Source organism: Hibiscus syriacus, unplaced genomic scaffold, assembly GCF_006381635.1.
Source record: "Hibiscus syriacus cultivar Baekdansim isolate YM2019G1 unplaced genomic scaffold, ASM638163v2 tig00005292_pilon, whole genome shotgun sequence".
NCBI classification, from domain to species: Eukaryota; Viridiplantae; Streptophyta; class Magnoliopsida; order Malvales; family Malvaceae; genus Hibiscus; species Hibiscus syriacus.
In genome coordinates, this window is record NW_024062051.1 from 89,468 (window position 1) to 113,792 (window position 24,325).

General features: G+C 36.7%; 1 protein-coding gene and 2 pseudogenes across 1 annotated transcript; all 3 read left to right on the forward strand.

The window, feature by feature from the left end:
* The first annotated feature begins 1,224 nt into the window (after positions 1–1,224).
* LOC120199002 lies at positions 1,225–3,676 on the forward strand (annotated as a pseudogene).
* A 2,184-nt stretch (positions 3,677–5,860) lies between these two features.
* On the forward strand, positions 5,861–8,420 carry LOC120199006 (annotated as a pseudogene).
* Positions 8,421–20,355: 11,935 nt separating this feature from the next.
* LOC120199009 (KH domain-containing protein At2g38610-like) lies at positions 20,356–22,472 on the forward strand (the record flags this gene model as incomplete). The annotated part of the gene is made up of 4 exons (XM_039200233.1): positions 20,356–20,448; positions 21,693–21,809; positions 21,948–22,064; positions 22,278–22,472. Coding segments are annotated over 4 exons (507 nt in total), but the record flags the coding sequence as incomplete, so codon positions are not given.
* Positions 22,473–24,325: the final 1,853 nt, after the last annotated feature.

Below are 24,325 nucleotides of genomic sequence, written 5' to 3' on the forward strand. Positions count from 1 at the left end.
GCGGGCTCCTCCTCCTCGGCCCTTGCTTCCACTTGGAAATTCTTCCTTTTCTACTGCCATAAATCAAATCAAATTAGGTGAGGCTTGCATCTCTGCCATGCCATGAGAAACAGAAACCCACCTTGAGTTTCTTCCAGACTAGGAAAATGCATTCCTCCCCCCGTGCCTGCCTGACCTTTTGGTGGTAATAATACTTGAGTTTCTTCTTCTTAGGTTCCAAAGAAACCCTGGGACACGACACACATTTACATTACAGCTTACACCTATGTCTGCTCTACTTTTATCCCAATTCCATCGGCATCAACTTTTGTTGATGTAAACAAAGATATCATAATCTCAAATTCATCTTCCTTCTTCCGTCTTTGTGTTAGTAACATTAAGCTCTTATCTCAATCCCACAAATATTCATAATCTTATTATCATTTTTAAGTTGTTTTATATTAAAAAAAGAATAAATCATTAGATAGAATGTTAATATGGTTGATATTTTTACAAGCCATGAATTCGAATTCATAATTATTTACTTTATATGTAAACATAATTGAATAATAATTGATTATAACTGTAACCTTTGCTTTCCTATTAAAACTAACTTATTTATAAAGTTCAGTAGATTGATTTCCAATATAACTATTGTTCTAGTTAAAATTTAAGATAACAATTAAAAATAGTATTATATACTTATTGGAATATATTTGCATGGTCTAAAAAATATTGATTAATCTTTTTACTATAATATTTTATTTGATTAAATTTAATGTTAATAAATATATGTTTGGAAATTAGTACTATTTTTCGTAAAGGACACTTTTATTTTGAAATTTTAATGAGTATAAAACTTAAAGCCATTTAATTGACAAAACATGAGGGAAACTGACGTATTTAATAATCACCTGAAAGGAAAAATATATAGAACGGGTAGGCGCGGTGCGATGCGTGGTGGGCGTTGACGGTTGACCGCTGCCTTTGAGAATTGGATGCGGGACGAACTCATCTAAAAGGGATGCCTACTTGATTGACTCTCTTCTTCATCCCACATTGGTGCTTTGTGCAGTGCCTAATAATCACCGAGTCCCAATAGCTTCTGCTTTCGCCTTTCCCTAATCCCCTTTCTTCCGCTTTCTTTGTTGTTTCGTTTGCTATTTTTCCCTTTCTGGAGATCGAGGCTTTCCACCCACTCATCCGGTAATTTTCTATCTGTTTAATGTATGCAACTATGATTTCTGCATTTTTAATTGTTCAATTTTAGAGATTTATTAAGCTTTCTGAATATTAATTAATCGCTTAATTGTTAGCAACCGTTTTTTGTATTTTGCTGGTAATTATTAGAATTTCACTGTTAATACCCAAAAAAGACATATTCGTCGCAATGCACCCTCCTGTGTCAAAGAATGATGCTTTGAATGCGTTTTCGTGCTCCTCTTCTTTCGCTTGCCTACAATTCACCCCCTTTTAATCCTTTCCAGTTAATCCCACTAAGTTTCCTGCTTTAGCTATTTTTTCCTGATTTTATATTTTGTTATCAGGAGTTTTCTGTCCCTTTTAATTTTCCTTCCTTTTTGAGCCCTATTTCTCAATTTATCTCTTACTAATTGCATAGGGAGGGATTTATTATATTCTTTTGCTGGTGGTTCCAATGACATTTTCCTGTTCTTTTGTTAACCCTTCTCTATTCTTTTCAGTTTCCTTTTGCTTGATCCATTTTTCTTCTTTGACGGATGGAAGAAGACTCAGAAAGAAATTTTCAAGATGTTACTTTGCCTCCTGCTCCTGGCCACGCGGAGGGTGGTGGATTGGTTGGAGATCACTCTGGCCTGCCAGCTTTGTGTACTCTATGCCGGAGAAGTCTTGCACCTGAATATGAGGCAACATTCGATCTTGAAACCGTTGGTCTCTGTGGAGACTGCAAATTTTTGTTGCTTGAGGATCTCGGTACACCTCCTCAAGAGTCTAATAGAAGACGGCAGCCTCGAAGAAGAAGAAGAAGGAATCGGGAAAGCAGTTCTGAATCAATTGAAAATCTTTTCTCCCAACAGTTCTCGCAAATGATTAATTCGTTGAGGCAGAACTGATCTACTGTCTCTGGCTCTGAGGATCAAATTATGGATGGTGGTTCCAGTGCAAGGTCCTTTCGACGTAGTAGTTCACGCACAACTCCTAGTGGTTCGAGAAGATGGGGGTGTGTTATCTCTGATTCTGAAAGTGATGGTTTGGATAACCTGGATTCCTTTTATGGTGAGAGTGAATCAAATGTTAGTTTCGGTCGGTACAGGGGTTTTCGGGGTGATAGTGATGCAATATCTTTCACTACTTATGGAGGGGACTCGGATGCTTCTATGGATGGACACAGTTTCTTGGATACAAAAATATTCGTTCAAGCTGAGAGGAGTGATACTAACAGTGATAGTGAGACTGATATTGATCCAATGCATGCTGGTTTGAACCAATGGATCTAGGATGAACCTGAAGATGGTGAAGGAGACGAAGATGGTGAGTGGGAAAAAGCAGATGCTGAATAATATGTGGTTGGACATACTATATCCAGAACTGGACTTCTAAATTTGTTTTCTTCAAATCCAAATGAAACCACTCTCCCTGTTTTTAATTTGCGTCGCTCCAGAGCTGGCTTTTACCATCTGCTTGACCATCTGACTGAGATTGATGGTTCTAGAAGAGGAGCACCTCCTGCATCTTCATTTTTTGTGCATAATCTGCCTAGTGTTGCTGTCAGTGATGAACATGAGAACTCTGATGGTTTGGCTTGTGCAATCTGCAAGGATGTTTTGCCTGTTGGCATTGAAGTAAATCAGCTTCCTTGCCTTCACGTCTATCATCCTTCTTGTATCTTGCCATGGTTGAGTGCACGGAATTCATGTCCCCTTTGCCGCTATGAGCTTCCTGCTGATGACAAAGATGATGAAGAGGGGAAGCAACACATGAATAATAGGATGGAGATCATGAAATCCAGCGGCAAAATGCTAGTGAAGATAGTTCATCTGAGGATTCTGATGAAGTGGAAGCAGATGACTCTTGCGAACTTGGTCCATGTGAATTACATGATGTGCCACATGTGGATCCTACCATCAGTTGCTCTGCCAGGGAGAGTAGCAGAGACTGGCTATTTTGTGCTGCTGCTCCCATTTCTGGTATTATTGGTGTTGTTCTGGTCTTATGGTTAGGCAAGCCACTAATTGGAAGAAGAGGATCAATAGGTGATTGCAATCTATCTTCATGGGGCCAGTATCAAATTCAGGTTTTGAATACATCATCACTAAACCAATGGGGCAGCAGAGGCCGGAGATGGTGGTCTCTCTTTTGAGAAGCTTCAGTAATCTGGTGGGTAATTACCCTTCCCCCACGATTCAACTTAAGCCTTCATATTCTAACTTCACCTGCGAATTGTTGAGTGCCACCCTTGCCATTGCATTTCCACATTATTATGGTAGTTTTATCAATATTTTGGTTTGTTGTGTATGTTTTTAATCTCAATTTCTGGTCTTGATAGCAGAATTGGATATGATTATAATTTCCTACCTCAAGTGTGCTTGTGCTTACGCAAAGATTTTTTATTTTTATTTTTTTCTGTTCTCTGTGCTTTGATTGATCATGAGTAACTGAGTTGGGCTTAAATGAATGGATGACTACTTACGAATGCTGAAATGTCTGAGCTGTTTTTCATTGTTAATATTATATTGATTGTTATTTGTGGGTGGGTGGGGGGGGGGGGGGAAGAATTTTGATGGTGCAGGAGATACTTGCTCTTAAGGGTTCGTTACATGATAAAAACAAAACCAACCAATTTCTGAACTTGTGAGGGAAGTGATTTACCCTTTCATCTTTTCTAATCTTGGTCAAAGAAAGGATAAACAGAAAACAAATACTTTCTTCCCACTAGGGTTTGGTTACATGAAAAAAACAAAACCAACCAATTTCTGAACTTTTAAGGGAAGTGATTTACCCTTTCATCTTTTCTAATCTTGGTCAAAGAAAGGATAAACAGAAACAGAAACACAAATACTTTCTTCCCATAAGGGTTTGGTTACATGATAAAAACAAAACCAACCAATTTCTGAACTTCTAAGAGAAGTGATTTACCCTTTCATCTTTTCTAATCTTGGTCAAAGAAAGGATAAACAGAAACACAAATACCTTTCTTCCCAGAAGTTGCTGGAGAAGCAGCAAAGCCTCATTTTCAAGATTTTATATTATTTTATCTTAATTTCTGTGCTGAAAATTTAATTGGAATTTGAAATTGAATAAACAAGATTTCTTTCCCTGATTTAGGTGTCAATCCTCGGAATTTCATCGACGGAGGCCTTGAAATTTATTACTAAATAGTTTAAAATTGTGTAGCTTTCATAACGAACTAAACAGAATTTCACCAGCAGTATTCATTGTTGCAGGGCTCACAAAAAGACATAAGCTGCCTTGGCCTGTCAAACGATTCCATCTAATCTCCCGACTGCTGGTTTTAGAAGAGTATGTTGAGATACAAAATAATCCATCCTGCCATAGTGAAAACTGCAAATATATGGACCCAGAATAGCGCAGCTGCTGCCTCCTTTCCGTAACCTCTTTAATTAGTAACAGCACCTGCAACACAATTCCAAAAACAGTTAAACTATGCTATTAATATCAGCTACCGCGCTAGAAATAAAACCATCCATCTAGCCTAACAGAAGCAATCCATGGGAATCAGATATATTATATCATGCTTCTTGTTCACCTGTCCTGAATCCTAATATACTTTTGTAACACGAGGATATTCATTTTTCATATGCACTGCACACATTTAGACTGTTTTACCAGAAATGACAGATGTTGGCATAGAATGCTGAAGTAGTAGGACAAATCGGAACATTTTATCACCCTCAGGAAGGAAGCCAAGCCTATCAGCCAGCTTTACAATGCCCAGTCCTGCTGGGGGAACCAAGATTAAGCGCCCAATTATAATAGCCACAAGTGTTCGGATTCCATTTCTTTAACTTCCTGGCCCTGGTCCTGCAAATCATCCTACATGTTATGGTATTGTAGGTAAAACCCACATGGTGACCAAGATGTTTAACTTACCATCAACAAGGTTGTTTCTTGTAACGATAGTTATGGAAGAATATCTGTTTAGTTTGCGATGTTTGCTTTCTTTCTTAATAAAATTAAATGTTTCTATTTCTATATAAAAAAGGGTAAAGTACACAAATAGTCCCTCAACTATAGGGTGATATTTTGTTAGGTCTCCTGACTATTAAAAGTTATAAATTGGTCTCTGATTATAGGACATTATTTTATTGAGTCTCCCGACTATTAAAAGTTATATATTGGTCAACCAATTATTCATATATTCCAAAATCATCCTTTTTCGTTAAAAAAATTAGTGTAATATGAGACGAATATTAACCTATTGATTAGGATATAATAAAAATCTAATTCCAAAATATCAAAAGACATTCATATCACAGATAACATGTTAATATTCAGCTCATAAGACTGTCAAATTTTAATGGAAAATGATAAATTTGAAATATATGAATAGTTAAGTGACAATTTTATAAATTTTAATAGTTGATGGCTTTACAATATAATACCATATAATTGGAGGACTATTTTATAACTTTTAATAATTAGAGTATGTATTCTTTACCTATAAAAAATAATTACGTACTTATCTGGGCGAGAAAAAACCCAAGGAGGTTAAAGTGCAGGGTATTGGGCATTTATCCGTTGTCTCTGGGCAATGAAGTTTGGGCCCTTAGAGATCTAGAGTTCTTATGAGCCCAACCTAAACTCCACAAGCTCAGCTTCTCTTAAATCCTTAATCCTTACAACATTTCTCTGCCCTGGATCTTCGCCTCTACCAACTTCAATGGCTTTCCTATCTGTTTCTTAGCGTTACCATGTGAATCTGAAGCCTAGAGCTTATCCCAGAATCTCAACCCCTTTGCATTTCTTCACTACAACCCAAGATACCTCCCAAGATTTGAACAATGCGTCACCTCAACAGCAAGAACAAGTAGCCGTCACCAGCAGAACCCCGCGAGGTTAGACTCGAAGCCCTGAAAAAATAGAGGACATTATTTGTAGAATGATGGAGAACCGGGCTTGGAAAACCCGCTTACAGAACTCCATCCGTGCTTTAGTCCCTAAATTCGACCATTCATTAGTTTATAACGTTCTCCACGGTGCTAAGTACTCCGAACATGCTCTCCAGTTCTTCCGGTGGGTGGAGCGGGCTGGTTTGATCCGCCACGACCGTGAAGCCCACATGAAGATCATTCAGATTTTAGGTCGAGCTTCCAAGCTTAATCATGCCAGATGCATACTTCTAGACATGCCCAAAAAGGGCGTTGAGTGGGATGATGATTTTTTTGTTGTTCTGATTGATAGTTATGGGAAAGCCGGAATAGTTCAAGAAGCTGTCAAAATTTTCCAGAAAATGGAGGAGTTGGGTGTGAACAAGACTATCAAGTCTTATGATGCTTTCTTTAAGGTTATATTACGACGTGGTCGATATATGATGGCCAAAAGTTATTTCAATAAGATTTTGAGTGAAGGGATAGAACCTACTCGTCATACCTATAATATTATGCTTTGGGCCTTCTTTTTGTCGCTGAGACTCGAGACTGCTAATCAGTTTTATGAAGATATGAAGACTAGGGGCATTTCACCCAATGCTGTGACTTATAATACAATGATTAATGGATATACTCGGTTCAAGAGAATGGAGGAAGCTGAGAAGTTGTTTGTAGAGATGAAGGCGAAGAACTTAGCCCCTACAGTAATCAGCTACATCACCATGATAAAGGGGTATGTTGCAGTGGAGCAAGTTGACGACGGGTTGAGATTGTTTGAAGAGATGAAGTCCTTTGGTATAAAGACTAATGCAACAACATATTCAACTATATTGCCAGGGTTGTGTGACGCGGTCAAGACAAATGAGGCTAAGACTATTTTGAAGGAAATGATGGAGGGGTATGTTGCACCAAAGGATAATTCGATTTTCATCAAGCTGTTAAATAGTCAATGCAAATCCGGTGATTTGAATGCAGCTGCTGATGTGCTCAAGGCAATGATTCGATTGAGTATTCCTACAGAGACTGGTCATTATGGTGTCTTGATCGAGAACTTTTGCAAGGCCAATGAGTTTGATCGGGCAATCAAGTTGCTGGATAAGCTTGTTGAGAAGGAAATTGTGCTGAGGCCAGAAAATTCTTTACAGATAGAAGCTAATGCATATAATCCAATGATTCAGTATCTATGCCACCATGGTCAGACAGGAAAAGCAGAAGTCTTTTTCCGTCAATTGATGAAGAAGGGTGTTCTGGATCCTACTGCATTTAATAATTTGATCCGTGGGCATGCAAAAGAAGGTAATCCCAGTCTTGCTTTTGAAGTTCTAAAGACCATGGGTAGGAGAGGTGCCTAAAGATGCCGATGCATACAAATTGCTCATCGAAAGCTACTTAAGGAAAGGTGAGCCTGCTGATGCTAAAACAACATTGGACAGTATGGTCGAGGATGGACATCTTCCTGAGTCTGGCATATTCAAGTCGGTGATGGAGAGTTTGTTTGAAGATGGAAGGATTCAAACTGCAAGCAGAGTTATGAAGAGTATGATGGAGAAGGGAGTGAAGGAGCATATGGACTTGGTGTTTAAGATCGTAGAAGCTCTTCTCATGAGAGGTCATGTTGAAGAAGCCCTTGGAAGAATTGAGTTACTGATGCAAAATGGGTGTGCAACCAATTTAGATTGTCTTCTATCTATTCTTTCTGAGAAAGGGAAGACTATTGCTGCTCTCAAGTTGTTAAATTTTGGTTTAGAGAGAGACTGTAACATAGATGTTTCAAGTTATGAGAAGGTGTTGGATGCTCTCTTAACTGCTGGAAAAACTCTCAATGCATATTCAATACTGTGTAAAATAATGGAGAAAGGAGGGATCACTAACTGGAGTAGACTTGAGGATTTAATCAAGAGCCTTAACCAGGAAGGGAACACAAAGCAAGCTGATATTCTCTCTAGAATGGTAAAAGGGGGTGGTGCAGCCAGTGGAAGCAAGAAAGGGAAGAAACAAGCACCTGTTCTTAGTTAAATTACCTTTTCATTAGAATTAAAAAGAAAAAAAAAACTTTAGTTGCTTCTATTGTGAGAATGATGGTCATGAGTTTTGTTAAGTTCTGAAAAAGGAAATTTGTTCTGATGTGTGCGGGAAGCTTATGGCTTCATTTGCAGTGGATATCTTGTACCCTGGATTTTTCAGGGTCACATAATCTTTCCTTATTTGAATTTTTGGCCCTCGAGTCTTAGAATGGAACTGTGGAACTTAATATCATAAAATAGTATTGTACACTACATATTTGTTTCATTCAACTGTCTTTGAGAATCATGTTGCAGTTGTTCAATAATCTAGAGCCCTTTTTGCTCCTTTGTCCCTTCTGGTATTTGAAAATTTTTATCAGCCGGATTATTCAGGATATCTTGATTGAGTGGAAACTCTATGCTCTGATATTATGAGCCACTGTACTTTAGTGTCATTATTGATTTTATCATTAAATTCATAAATGTTATTTTTTAGCATTGAATGTTATTTTTCGTTACAAATATATTATTGGATGATTAACTTGATAATAGTATGATGATGATGTTGATGTTAAACTAAAATATCATTTTGATTTGGCTATTTTGATACCCAAAATGAAGTGAGATTTAATTGACGAACCTTTAGAAAGGAAGGCTAGTTAGGCCAACTTGTAAGTTCGTTACAATTCTAATTGATGCTTTTATATAAAAATAATTTGTAACACCCCAAACCGATGCGGGTAGCCCGATCCGATTCGGGAAGTCACATTAGGGTCACCGGAGCGACCCACCGTAAAAATAACTGAAATTTTAAAACTTTTTATCAGAACATGTAAACTTATAAAATCATTTATCACTATTTAAAAATAAAACAGATTTCCAAACTCGTATATAAATCAAAATACAATTACATGCCCCCTAATCACAAATACCATACTCTGCAACCACGCCTGAAGAACTCCCTTACTGAAGTCGATAGATGCACTGGTACAATTGTTTTAACCTGAAAAGGTGAGTAATAGAGTGAGCTTTGGAAAGCTCAGTAATACAGAACTACCAGATGATGCTACATGACATGTAGATAAATAGAAAGCCATATAATTTCCTTATTGAATCATATGTATACCAGCTTGTAGAATAATTTGGGGTTCCCTTAGAAGTTCATCGAGTAGAAGCCATAAATCTCAGTTCATAAGAAACCTTTCAAAGTATGACATTTTCAGGAGATCGAATAGGATGTCTAGTGTGTTCCAACAGTATAATAAAATCATAATAGGTACAAATCATAGTCCAGTAAATATCACAATTTCGTAAAAGAGTTTAACTTTTGAAAATCATAGTTTAAACCCTTTTCTGGTACACCATCAGTAGTTGCCAAAATTATTTTCCATATAGCTTACTTTATGCACATAGCAAAAAGAAAGCCGACTTAAGGATAGGCTCTGAAGCTTGTATCCTTAAGCCCAAGTCAATAAGTCCATATAGCTTACCCTAAGCACACAGCAAAGGAAAGCCGACCTAATGAAACATCTTGGGGCCCTCAAGAGTCACATTAGGCCCAGTTAGCTTGATCAGAGCTATTCCATCGTAATTCAATTCCAAAATTCAATTGCACCGTGACATAAATTCCATAAATCCAAAAACATGGTAATCATATACCATTTCAAAACAAAAATTAGATAGCAGCCATATTCCATAAATTGTCACATTAAATTGGTGCATCCATAAAACAATAACCAATGAATTCGGTGTACCACGTATTAAAACCAATAAAATAGTTCAATAATAAGTAGGGAACACACTAGAGAATCCCAGTATTTCCAGAGGCCATTGTAGTTATCATTTTGGATAACATGAAACTTATGAAATTTGATCGAATTCCTGGAACAAGGTCCTATTGAGGAGAATCGATTACTAACCGATCTAGCCAGACATTTAATGTTGACACATTAGAATCCCACTATATTTTCGTGTGCTTTAGGAAACGTTCAGGAACCTTTATACATAATAATTCTAAATTCAGATTTACTGCGAGTGATTCCATTACCCAAACAATCAGGGGTATTCAGGAATATACTTTAAATTCATAGGATTTCAGCCCAATTGAACCAAATGAGATATTCAGAATCTTTCCATCTGCGTTACTTGTTTTTTTTTTTTTCAAACATGACCGAAGTGATTTTAGATGAAATATAGAATCGAAGATTCAAGTCATTTACAATCTACGACTATCGATCATATTATCAAACAACTCGAGTTACACAAGTCTCAAACTGATGCATGTCAACAAGTCAATTCATTATCCTTCCAGTGTATTCACTCTTTAATACCATAGTGCAGATCCATAGATCATCCCCATAATCATCACTGAATAAATCTTCCAACGGTCTTTATTTCATTTCCACGTTTCAACAATATCAGGAAATACTGACGTACTTGATCCATGGCTCATAACCCATAATGACAATTCATCATGTAAGTTCAACAGTGTTTCCAAACTCATCAAATCACCTATTTAATCCTTACTCATTGATGTTACTTAGTTCGTTTGGTAAGCAAGTCTATCTCGATTACTTTAAAGTTTTCCAGAATAATTCAGACGTTTCTGAATTTCAAATACACGTTGTACTACATTTCATTTCAATTTATTCATATAATAAAGTCATTCTGGTATTCGTGGTTGATTTGACTAACGACTACTCACTTATTAGTACTGTATGCGCTCTAGAGTTGAGCTGCGCCAAGTACTTCCAGAATTATCATCGATCCAAATTTGAGCTGATGAACAAACATTCAAGTGATACTTATATCATTCAGGTAATGATATAGTACTAACGTTGGTTAATCACTTAAGTTGCGTTTCACAACTTTTACTGGTAGCACAACATCCATGTTTATTTGGATTTCTTAATTAATCCAAGACATTTACTTATTCTAGGTCATAAGGGCATTTTGGTCATTTTGGTGCTTAACATTTTTTTCTATTCATTTCAAAGCTTGAGTATATCCATTCATTCCTGAGCTTGGTGACATTCTTGAGTTATTTCCATTCCAGGGGTAATTTGGTCATTTTATAATTCTAGAATATTTCAATCATTTCCTTCCATCCGGTCTTATTATTTAATTCAATCTTATCATTTACTTCAGTCCTTTCGAACAATTCTGTCAGCAGAATACCTCCAATAAATTACTCTTCAAGTATTTACCCCTTATTCGAATATTTTCGGGTCAAGTGTCTTCTCAGATTTTACAAACGGAATATTATAAATTTTTCTGTACAAAGACAGGATCTTAACAATTAAATTCGTACTTAATCGAGTTAAGTACAAATCCTCAAAGTACTCTCTCATTCAGGGTCAATTCAGACTATTTTATCTCTCAAGGGCATTTTCGTAATTTCTTAACCAAATAATTTCAATATTAGCACTTAACGAAAATAATTATAATTTAGAGATCCTATGATCAATTGCTTTCCCGAACATTCTTTGATTTTGAAATGATTCCTTCACAAACTCTCATAGGATTAAAACCGATTATCCATAATTTCCAAATAAAACTAACATTTCTTATGCACATCAGTAGTTATATCGGATCAATATGTCTTTTCAGAGTTATTAACCAACTTCCAGGGGCAATTCTTATCATTTTCCAACATAAGGGTAATTTCGTAATTTTACCATATCGGAGTATTCTCATAATTTTTCATCCAAGTATCTTTAACATTTAACCCTTGATGATATAAAATATAAGTTACAAATCCAGAGCTGATTTCTTTATCACCAATCACAAACTTGTAATTTAATTCTAACAATTATCAATCTCTTATCTTAGTCATTCGATCCGTATTCAGTTACAGAATTTCTACCACATTCATATCGAGTGAATAAATTATTCAACTCCACAAAAGTGACCAACATTATCTTATTCATGCATTTACCAATATCAACATGTTCCATAAAGCATAAAGAGGTAGTAAAGTATTACCTCGATTTCCGTGTAATACTGATCGACCATAAAAATTCCATTCGAACGCCTTTGATCTTCAATTCAACTTCCAATAATTCCTCAGATACATATCAGCATAAATTATATCAGAAACGGAGCTTAATTACGATAAACGGATCGAATCGGGTGATAAATCAGTGAAAGACGGCTTACCGGGTTTGAATTTGGCGAAACGGACTTCGGATTCGGATTCAGGACGTCGAAAGCATAAAATATGACTTTTCGGAAATTTGGAATTTTTGGTCAAAATCAAAGTCAACGGGTTTGAGTGACAATTACGAGGCCTTCGGGTTCGAATTTCGAAAAACGGACAGCGGAATCGGATTTGGAACATCGAAAAATGTCAGGATAGGTATACTCGGTCGAAGTCAAAGGTCGTTTAATGCCCGATCAAAGCCGGTCAAAGTTTTGGTCAACAGTGGTCAACTCCGGTCAATGGTCAACGGGTCAACGGTCAACGGGTCGGGTCAACGGGTCGGGTCGGGTCAACGGGTCAGGTAAACGGGTCGGGTCGGGTCAACGGGTCGGGTCAACGGGTCGGGTCGGGTTGTGACCGGTCAAACCGGTCAAAACAGTTCCAAAACCGGTCAAACCGGTCACTTTTTCCTTCCCCACGCGCAGTGGCGGCGCGTGGGGGCGCGTGAACAGTGATAAAATCCCGGAAAAATTTCTAAAAATTATTTTGAGCGATTTCGAGATACTTACAAAGCTCGGTTCACAATTTTGAACGGCGGAGAGCTCGATTTCAACAAATCGGGAAGTTTGACCGGTTCACCTCCCAACGCGCCGCCGCCGCCGGAGAAAAAGAAGAACACCGGTGGACTCGGAACGGCACAAGGAACACGATGGTGCGGGAGGTGTCGTAAACAGATGACCCGATCGTCGTGAATCGATGAAAAACCAACTAAAACCGAGTTATTACCGACGATACTTCCAACTGAAATTCACGACGAACGGTGATGATTCACGACGAAAGGTTTGAGGGGTTTTGTTCCTCGGTTGGCAACGAACACGATGGTGGTTTCGGCTCGTCGATCGGAGGTCGGACGGCGAGTAGATCGGAGTTCGAAGTAAGGAGAACGGGAGAGGAAAACTGGAAAATTTTCCAGAAACATACGGGATTCTGGGGTTTATAATATCTCATAATTAAAAATGGCTAAACCAAGAGTTTAGCCATTGAACTTCCTGCACTTCTTAAAACGGTCTGTCAACTTTGAAATCTTACAATTTAATCCCTTATTTCTTTCAAAATACCAAATTAAATCCACCAATTTATATTTTCTTAAATTTAGCCCCTAAATTGGGGTGTTACAATTCTCCCCTCCTTAAAAAAATTTCGTCCTCGAAATTCATTCATGTCACATAATTGCATAAATAAAACTTCCATCAGTTCTTTCAAATCTATCAATAGCTTTTATAAAAGTACGATTCCTCCACTTATCCTTAACCAGCTGAGCATACATTCTTATCATAAATTTTCCTTATTTCAATAAAAGAATTTAAAATTTTCTCGAGTAATCAATCTCTTCAGAATTCTCCCTCAGTCCAAGTAAATAATCAGAACAACTTTATTCTTGTGAAATCAATTCAGCATTGGATACGTGAATAGGCTCGTAGAGCAGCAACATATCTCAATTTCATTTCCAGAGTCGAGTCAGAAATTCTCAGATGAATAACTCTCACATGGCTCATGAGATACTTTACAGCGTTTAGACAGATGTTACTAGTATTCCTTTTTGTACAAGTATAGCCTTAGCAGATAGAAACTTTGGTTTACTCAATACAGATAGGGACTCAGCCCTGGAGTTCCAGCTCAGAGAGGTACGATTGCAGTCTAGGGGCATGTACTGATCAGACATATTTTGACATTTGACCGGCCGGTCTATCTTGAAAAATCTTAACTCAAACCATAGCTCTGATACCACTAAATGTATCACCCCAAACCGATGCGGGTAGCCCGATCCGATTCGGGAAGTCACATTAGGGTCACCGGAGCGACCCACCGTAAAAATAACTGAAATTTTAAAACTTTTTATCAGAACATGTAAACTTATAAAATCATTTATCACTATTTAAAAATAAAACAGATTTCCAAACTCGTATATAAATCAAAATACAATTACATGCCCCCTAATCACAAATACCATACTCTGCAACCACGCCTGAAGAACTCCCTTACTGAAGTCGATAGATGCACTGGTACAATTGTTTTAACCTGAAAAGGTGAGTAATAGAGTGAGCTTTGGAAAGCTCAGTAATACAGAACTACCAGATGATGCTACATGACATGTAGATAAATAGAAAGCCATATAATTTCCTTATTGAATCATATGTATACCAGCTTGTAGAATAATTTGGGGTTCCCTTAGAAGTTCATCGAGTAGAAGCCATAAATCTCAGTTCATAAGAAACCTTTCAAAGTATGACATTTTCAGGAGATCGAATAGGATGTCTAGTGTGTTCCAACAGTATAATAAAATCATAATAGGTACAAATCATAGTCCAGTAAATATCACAATTTCGTAAAAGAGTTTAACTTTTGAAAATCATAGTTTAAACCCTTTTCTGGTACACCATCAGTAGTTGCCAAAATTATTTTCCATATAGCTTACTTTATGCACATAGCAAAAAGAAAGCCGACTTAAGGATAGGCTCTGAAGCTTGTATCCTTAAGCCCAAGTCAATAAGTCCATATAGCTTACCCTAAGCACACAGCAAAGGAAAGCCGACCTAATGAAACATCTTGGGGCCCTCAAGAGTCACATTAGGCCCAGTTAGCTTGATCAGAGCTATTCCATCGTAATTCAATTCCAAAATTCAATTGCACCGTGACATAAATTCCATAAATCCAAAACATGGTAATCATATACCATTTCAAAACAAAAATTAGATAGCAGCCATATTCCATAAATTGTCACATTAAATTGGTGCATCCATAAAACAATAACCAATGAATTCGGTGTACCACGTATTAAAACCAATAAAATAGTTCAATAATAAGTAGGGAACACACTAGAGAATCCCAGTATTTCCAGAGGCCATTGTAGTTATCATTTTGGATAACATGAAACTTATGAAATTTGATCGAATTCCTGGAACAAGGTCCTATTGAGGAGAATCGATTACTAACCGATCTAGCCAGACATTTAATGTTGATACATTAGAATCCCACTATATTTTCGTGTGCTTTAGGAAAACGTTCAGGAACCTTTATACATAATAATTCTAAATTCAGATTTACTGCGAGTGATTCCATTACCCAAACAATCAGGGGTATTCAGGAATATACTTTAAATTCATAGGATTTCAGCCCAATTGAACCAAATGAGATATTCAGAATCTTTCCATCTGCGTTACTTGTTTTTTTTTTTCAAACATGACCGAAGTGATTTTAGATGAAATATAGAATCGAAGATTCAAGTCATTTACAATCTACGACTATCGATCATATTATCAAACAACTCGAGTTACACAAGTCTCAAACTGATGCATGTCAACAAGTCAATTCATTATCCTTCCAGTGTATTCACTCTTTAATACCATAGTGCAGATCCATAGATCATCCCCATAATCATCACTGAATAAATCTTCCAACGGTCTTTATTTCATTTCCACGTTTCAACAATATCAGGAAATACTGACGTACTTGATCCATGGCTCATAACCCATAATGACAATTCATCATGTAAGTTCAACAGTGTTTCCAAACTCATCAAATCACCTATTTAATCCTTACTCATTGATGTTACTTAGTTCGTTTGGTAAGCAAGTCTATCTCGATTACTTTAAAGTTTTCCAGAATAATTCAGACGTTTCTGAATTTCAAATACACGTTGTACTACATTTCATTTCAATTTATTCATATAATAAAGTCATTCTGGTATTCGTGGTTGATTTGACTAACGACTACTCACTTATTAGTACTGTATGCGCTCTAGAGTTGAGCTGCGCCAAGTACTTCCAGAATTATCATCGATCCAAATTTGAGCTGATGAACAAACATTCAAGTGATACTTATATCATTCAGGTAATGATATAGTACTAACGTTGGTTAATCACTTAAGTTGCGTTTCACAACTTTTACTGGTAGCACAACATCCATGTTTATTTGGATTTCTTAATTAATCCAAGACATTTATTTATTCTAGGTCATAAGGGCATTTTGGTCATTTTGGTGCTTAACATTTTTTTCTATTCATTTCAAAGCTTGAGTATATCCATTCATTCCTGAGCTTGGTGACATTCTTGAGTTATTTCCATTCCAGGGGTAATTTGGTCATTTTATAATTCTAGAATATTTCAATCATTTCCTTCCATCCGGTCTTATTATTTAATTCAATCTTATCATTTACTTCAGTCCTTTCGAACAATTCTGTCAGCAGAATACCTCCAATAAATTACTCTTCAAGTATTACCCCTTATTCGAATATTTTCGGGTCAAGTGTCTTCTCAGATTTTACAAACGGAATATTATAAATTTTTCTGTACAAAGACAGGATCTTAACAATTAAATTCGTACTTAATCGAGTTAAGTACAAATCCTCAAAGTACTCTCTCATTCAGGGTCAATTCAGACTATTTTATCTCTCAAGGGCATTTTCGTAATTTCTTAACCAAATAATTTCAATATTAGCACTTAACGAAAATAATTATAATTTAGAGATCCTATGATCAATTGCTTTCCCGAACATTCTTTGATTTTGAAATGATTCCTTCACAAACTCTCATAGGATTAAAACCGGTTATCCATAATTTCCAAATAAAACTAACATTTCTTATGCACATCAGTAGTTATATCGGATCAATATGTCTTTTCAGAGTTATTAACCAACTTCCAGGGGCAATTCTTATCATTTTCCAACATAAGGGTAATTTCGTAATTTTACCATATCGGAGTATTCTCATAATTTTTCATCCAAGTATCTTTAACATTTAACCCTTGATGATATAAAATATAAGTTACAAATCCAGAGCTGATTTCTTTATCACCAATCACAAACTTGTAATTTAATTCTAACAATTATCAATCTCTTATCTTAGTCATTCGATCCGTATTCAGTTACAGAATTTCTACCACATTCATATCGAGTGAATAAATTATTCAACTCCACAAAAGTGACCAACATTATCTTATTCATGCATTTACCAATATCAACATGTTCCATAAAGCATAAAGAGGTAGTAAAGTATTACCTCGATTTCCGTGTAATACTGATCGACCATAAAAATTCCATTCGAACGCCTTTGATCTTCAATTCAACTTCCAATAATTCCTCAGATACATATCAGCATAAATTATATCAGAAACGGAGCTTAATTACGATAAACGGATCGAATCGGGTGATAAATCAGTGAAAGACGGCTTACCGGGTTTGAATTTGGCGAAACGGACTTCGGATTCAGGACGTCGAAAGCATAAAATATGACTTTTCGAAAATTTGGAATTTTTGGTCAAAATCAAAGTCAACGGGTTTGAGTGACAATTACGAGGCCTTCGGGTTCGAATTTCGAAAAACGGACAGCGGAATCGGATTTGGAACATCGAAAAATGTCAGGATAGGTATACTCGGTCGAAGTCAAAGGTCGTTTAATGCCCGATCAAAGCCGGTCAAAGTTTTGGTCAACAGTGGTCAACTCCGGTCAATGGTCAACGGGTCAACGGTCAACGGGTCGGGTCAACGGGTCGGGTCGGGTCAACGGGTCAGGTAAACGGGTCGGGTCAACGGGTCGGGTCAACGGGTCGGGTCGGGTTGTGACCGGTCAAACCGGTCAAAACAGTTCCAAAACCGGTCAAACCGGTCACTTTTTCCTTCCCCACGCGCAGTGGCGGCGCGTGGGGGCGCGTGAACAGTGATAAAATCCCGGAAAAATTTCTAAAAATTATTTTGAGCGATTTCGAGATACTTACAAAGCTCGGTTCACAATTTTGAACGGCGGAGAGCTCGATTTCAACAAATCGGGAAGTTTGACCGGTTCACCTCCCAACGCGCCGCCGCCGCCGGAGAAAAAGAAGAACACCGGTGGACTCGGAACGGCACAAGGAACACGATGGTGCGGGAGGTGTCGTAAACAGATGACCCGATCGTCGTGAATCGATGAAAAACCAACTAAAACCGAGTTATTACCGACGATACTTCCAACTGAAATTCACGACGAACGGTGATGATTCACGACGAAAGGTTTGAGGGGTTTTGTTCCTCGGTTGGCAACGAACACGATGGTGGTTTCGGCTCGTCGATCGGAGGTCGGACGGCGAGTAGATCGGAGTTCGAAGTAAGGAGAACGGGAGAGGAAAACTGGAAAATTTTCCAGAAACATACGGGATTCTGGGGGTTTATAATATCTCATAATTAAAAATGGCTAAACCAAGAGTTTAGCCATTGAACTTCCTGCACTTCTTAAAACGGTCTGTCAACTTTGAAATCTTACAATTTAATCCCTTATTTCTTTCAAAATACCAAATTAAATCCACCAATTTATATTTTCTTAAATTTAGCCCCTAAATTGGGGTGTTACATAATTTAATCCCCAAAATAGAAAATAAGCAATAGATTAGTGACTATTGATATAGTTTACCCAATTTTATTTATATTCTTTCAATTTTTATGATTTACTCCAAATTTCTTCTGAACCTCTCTCATCAAAGGAAATATCAGAGGTAAATTTGGTTGGCCTAAAGTTGAGTGTTGGGATGCAGCAAGTGGCAACTCTCATATCTACAACTAAGGATGCGGTGGCAGTAGACACTGGCAGGCGACATCATTGTCAAATTATCATTCCTTGCCCATTTGTGATTTTTGTACTGTACGACACGTGTCTTAGATGCTACAGGACTTAACTGCATTCATTCAAATTTCTCCAAACTCAGCCGCTCACTCAACCAGCAGTCAGCACTGCAGTTTAATACGTGTTACCTTGTTCATTTTCCAACGCTTTTCTTGGTTGGCTGTTCTTTTTTCCAGGCCTCCCTTGAACTTCTGTATTTCTTCAACCCCAAACCTGGATCCTTAGCTATGTCAGGTCTGTATAATCACCGCTTCTCCCCTGTCAGAACTGCTTCTCCACATATTAGAAACACCCCTGACATTGATAGGTAAATCATCTCAATTATCTCTATGGTAACAATACAATATTTATGGTTTATATAACATCTGATCGGGTTTTGGATTCTTATCAGAGCTGTTGGCGGAGCATCAAAAGCTTAGTCCTTTCTTGCAAATCCTTCCAACATGTAGCCGATTGCTAAGTCAAGGTTACATCTTTACTCTCTCTCATGCTTGGATCTGTTTTCCTTTCTTTATTTTTAACTACTCTTGTTAGATCAGTGTGATTGAGCTGATGAGATGTTCGGGTGTGCTTACTTTTCTATTACCTTGTGTTGGTCTTGGCTTGATCATGTACTCAACCCAATGTTTGTTCGTTAGCTATGTGCTGTAATAATAAAACTTTGACATCTCCCACCACACCATTGTGTCTTGGATAGTGCCTCAACACCGGAATTAATAGTTTAAAACTGTCACTGCTTGGTGTTTGTCTAAGATTTTATAGGATAAAAATGCCGTCATCTTCAGCTGGCAAACATTCTCGACTACATATTAAAAGCCTCAGGTCTACCCGGGTTATGGTGTGCTTTTCTTTTCCCTTTTGATTCAAGTGGCTATATATCTGTCACAGATGCATTCAATTTCAAAGAGCTTCTTAAGTTTTTAATTCCGAAAGCTTATTTATTGCATTTCAAGTTTTACTTACCTCTCTCGAGAAGAAAGTATGATTATGAGAAGCTAGCTTAGAAAAGAAGTGGCATTGTGACTGGAAATTCAGTTATCTCGGTGAAAGTCTCACCCCCAAAAAAGCCCTGCTTGATAGCTTTGGTAAATTTGAATTCATAATATCTTTTGATGCTTAATCTGAGTGCAAGGATATTGAGTTGACCACCTTTGATTAGTTGGGATAAGAAATAATTTATCTGAAGCTGTGCATTTTCTTTGTTTAGCTTCAAACATAAGTTTATATGATGCTTTAAAGCTCCATGTTCTTGCTTTGTAAGGTTTTCCTTTAATTGTTCAATTAATGGGGATTTGTTTTATTTTACTTGTGGTTAATGTTCTATTTCTATCCGTACTTTACAACCTTCATTATCCGTTGTGGTCCTTTTATGTCTTTCTAATTTGATTTTCAGTGCTATACTGCTTTCATGCATTGATATGGTTTTATGGCTTCATCTGTTGTTTTATATATAATGGTCTTCATATGCAGAGATATTTCAGGTCTCTGGATGAGGCGTAGAAGCCCCCAGTCCTATGGCTTCTTCAAACATTATGTCAAACATTTCTGGTACTGGATTAGGCAGTTGGAATAGTCTTCCTCAAGAGGTATTGTTTATATTCTTTGTTGGTTAATTGAATGCTTTCTTTTATTTGCACAATATTAATGTCATGCCAGCATATAAGTTCACAATTTGGTACAATTTTATGCTTTTTGTTCTTTGAATGCTTTAAGAGTGTTTCTGGTAAATACCCTTACAATTTGAGTGTCTAAAAATCAGAAAGGATAAGCATAACGTGCTGAAGTCTTTCTGTTTCCTGAAATTATAAAGATCACAAACAAAAAAAAGTTTGAAGTGGTTTCTCTTGCTTTAGTAGTAAGAAAAATGAGCTTTAAAATCATTTCCTACACTGATTATATTCTGCTTAAAAATGCAGATCGTGTCAGAGATTATGAGTTTAGTTTAGCTCTACTTCCTTCTATACTTATTGCGTTCTGTAAGATTCATATTGCCAGAGCAAACATTATATGTACCATTCCTCTACATTTGACCCATTTCGATATGTTTGGTGCATGCATAGTCATATGTATTAGTGCAAATAATATGTTTCTTCTCTTTTTGGCTCTGGTTTCCAAGTTCAATTCAATAAACAAGGAAAATAGCCAAATTATCACTAGAAAGCCTTTTCAAATGGTGAATATATGAGTTTCTTATTAACCCTCTTGGTCTCTGATTGATGACACTAAACACAAAGGTTATTTAGTCTCCAATAGTTTGCTTGACAATGGATTATCTTACGTAACTCAGATGAGAACTAAGTTTATTCCTGTCCAAAATCCATTGGTTGCCAACAATGCCAAGTTAAATGTACTCGGACTGCAGAAGGCTTTGGTCAATATAATGACTATCTACAAGGTTCTTAACCTTGAGGTCGTGGGATCGAGTCCCACGGAGGGCATTTCATAATTCGGAGGTCTCTTACGGAAGCTGCTCTCAACCTGGTGTTGGGGGTAGCCTACTATCTTACCTCCCCCTTACCCCATACATATAGGAAAAAGGGACAGCCATTTTATCAGTTCATTTTTAGTTGCTGAGATGTATAACTTTTAACTTCCTTTATTTATCACTTTGTATTTCAAGCTGTTAACGTAACATATTGAATCTATTTTGTCACATGTTAGTACCTGATCTTTAATGAAGCATTGGGAAAATATTATATTGGAAAATCAAGTTAGTGTGAAGGAGGGTTATTTCAAGCTAAAACTTATTATCAATTTACATGCTACTCTCAGTCATTTGGATTGCGCCTTCTGATCTTTTGTGGTACTCTTGCCTTTTGAATTTTGACAGAGACTAAGTAGAACTCCTGGGATGCCGATGGACTGGCAAGGTGCACCAGCAAGCCCTAGTTCATACACTGTTAAGAGGATCTCGCGTCTTGAAATTCCTGTCAATACATATCCAAATGTAAGCTTTATATGGAACTGGTAGTACATTAGATTAAAACTTAGTCATTAATTATATTATAATAATTCAATTGAATGGAACATATGTTTTTATGAGTATTGATGACTAGACTCTGATTTTTGTACTTTGTTACTCTAGTTCAATTTTGTTGGACGACTTCTAGGGCCTAGAGGCAATTCATTGAAGCGGGTAGAAGCTACTACTGGTTGCCGTGTATACGTCAGAGGCAAAGGATCAATAAAGGATCCAGACAAGGTAAAGCTAGAAAAGTACTCTTGTTGCTGTAAAGTTCTGATAATGTTTGCTATACCTCAATTGAAATTCAGCTGAAGTTGACAAGAAGATCAGATGCAAGGAATTTCTGGTTGATAAAGCCAAAGCACCCCCGCCCCCAAATCCATTTTTTCTCTTTTATTTTCTTTCAACATAAAAATCAGACGGTTTTGGATAATAATTTGCCATCTTTAGGAAGAGCAGCTCAGAGGTAGACCTGGCTATGAGCACCTGAATGAGCCACTCCACATCTTAATTGAAGATGATTTACCGGCTAATGTTGTCGATATAAGGCTTAGGCAGGCTCAAGAAATCGTGGAAGAATTACTGAAACCTGGGGTATGTGTTGCTATCTTGTTCTCCTATTTTTGTTAGCTATAGCCATAGGTTGCTCTCATAAATAATTACATCTTGAAAACTCCATTATTTATCATGAAATCGCCTGTGAAAATATTTGGCTTCCTCGTGGTTACGCTGCAGAACCATTTTCCTTCTTTCCTTTTTCTCTAAACTTGATATTCTCATATGTAGGATGAGTCCTGGTCCAAGCGGTAGTATTTCGCCTTTTAATTGCAGTGGAATGAAAGGTCCCAAAATAGGACGCTTAGAGTTTTAGCATTATTATATCATCCGAGTTGCTTTTAAATCTAAGCCAAATGTACCTTTTAATCCATTGTACATCAGTTCAGCACAACTTGAAACAATTAGGCTAACAATGATTTCTGGGGATCTTTGTAATTGTCTGTTCAGTGTTAAAATGTTGTTGTGTTTTGAATAGAAGAGAAATAGAAGAGTTATAGAGTTGGTTCTTGCATTTTAGGTTTGGAGAGGTCAGATTTACTGTAAACTCAATACATCCATTGGATTCATTCTTGTGTTAAAAGCTATATAATGTGTGTGCAATAATGATTATATATAATGATGTCTTTGTGTTATAAGAATGTAAGCTTCTTGTTTTCTGGGGGGCTCTCTTAATGGCTAGATAGAGCATGGAATTTGCATCTTTTGTTAAAGATGGTGAAGTTGGAGACCAAATTATGCTTGTCATCGTCTTCTAGGAAAGAACCTTATAAATTTGTGGACTAAGTTTATCGTTTTTGGTCTTGAGTTAGGGCCCAAGAGTTTTGGTGGTTGGTTATGGGTGTTGTGTAAATTAGAAATTTAGGGGACTAAAAGTGTAGTTTACCTATGGTTAATTTTGTAAGCTGAAAACCCTGCCATATATTATGATTTTACGTGAACGACTCCCCCTTTTCTTCTCACCAAATGATTTTCTTCTTTCTTCCATAATTTTTTTCTTCTCTTTTCCATTCCAAGTGAGAGTTCATGCATTTTAAGTCCAGTGTGGTGAAACCAAGGTGAGAATGTCAATCTTCACCCTCCAAACTTTGTTTTAAGTTCCATTTCATTAGTTAGAGAAATTTGTGAGAATCTATGGATTCTAGGTAAGTTTTTGAGTTATAGGAGTTTGTTTTGATGTTATTAAACCCCTAGATGGATTGGTAATCCATTTTCTCATTTTGTTTAGTGAAATAGATAGGAGAAAGCTCAAGAGCTAAAGGAAAAGAAAGGTTGAATCTTGAATGAGTTGAGAAAGTTTATAGCCATCAAAGGAGCAAGGTAACGCCTTTATAACTCTTCTATACTTTTAGTAAGTCATTAGAAGTTCAAGATAGTTTAAATGTTTGAGTTGAGCATGATAAGCATTTTTATGGTGAAATTCTTGATTTAGAGTTATAAATGTGTTTAAAGCCTCTATTATGACCCTTGTTGATCAAATAAAACTTTAAGCATGTTTGGGGACCTCACTAAGGTCTTTGGGATTGAAAAAATAGATTTTTTCGTACTTGTTTTATGACTTCTACAAGTAGAGTATCGATACTGTAGGGATAATATCGATACTTGTTCTTCATTTCTAGGTAGAAGTGTCAAAACTCTTTCAAGAGTATTGAAACTTTGGGTTATAGTTTAAAAACTCTCAGAAATTTTCGAAACTGAGCAGAACAGAATGTTTAAAAGTATCGGTATTTATATAAAGTATCGACATTTTTGTAGGAATATTTATACTCTTAGGCTAGCATCAATACTTCCAGTCTATTTTGGGCAAAAAATGTTAGTTTTTAAGGGAATTAGAATCGAGGTACCCAACACTTCATTTTATCATCAAATAAGACTACAAGTGAGAATATTAATGATATTAATATTACACTTAGAAACAAGATCAATTAGGATGCCACAAAAAT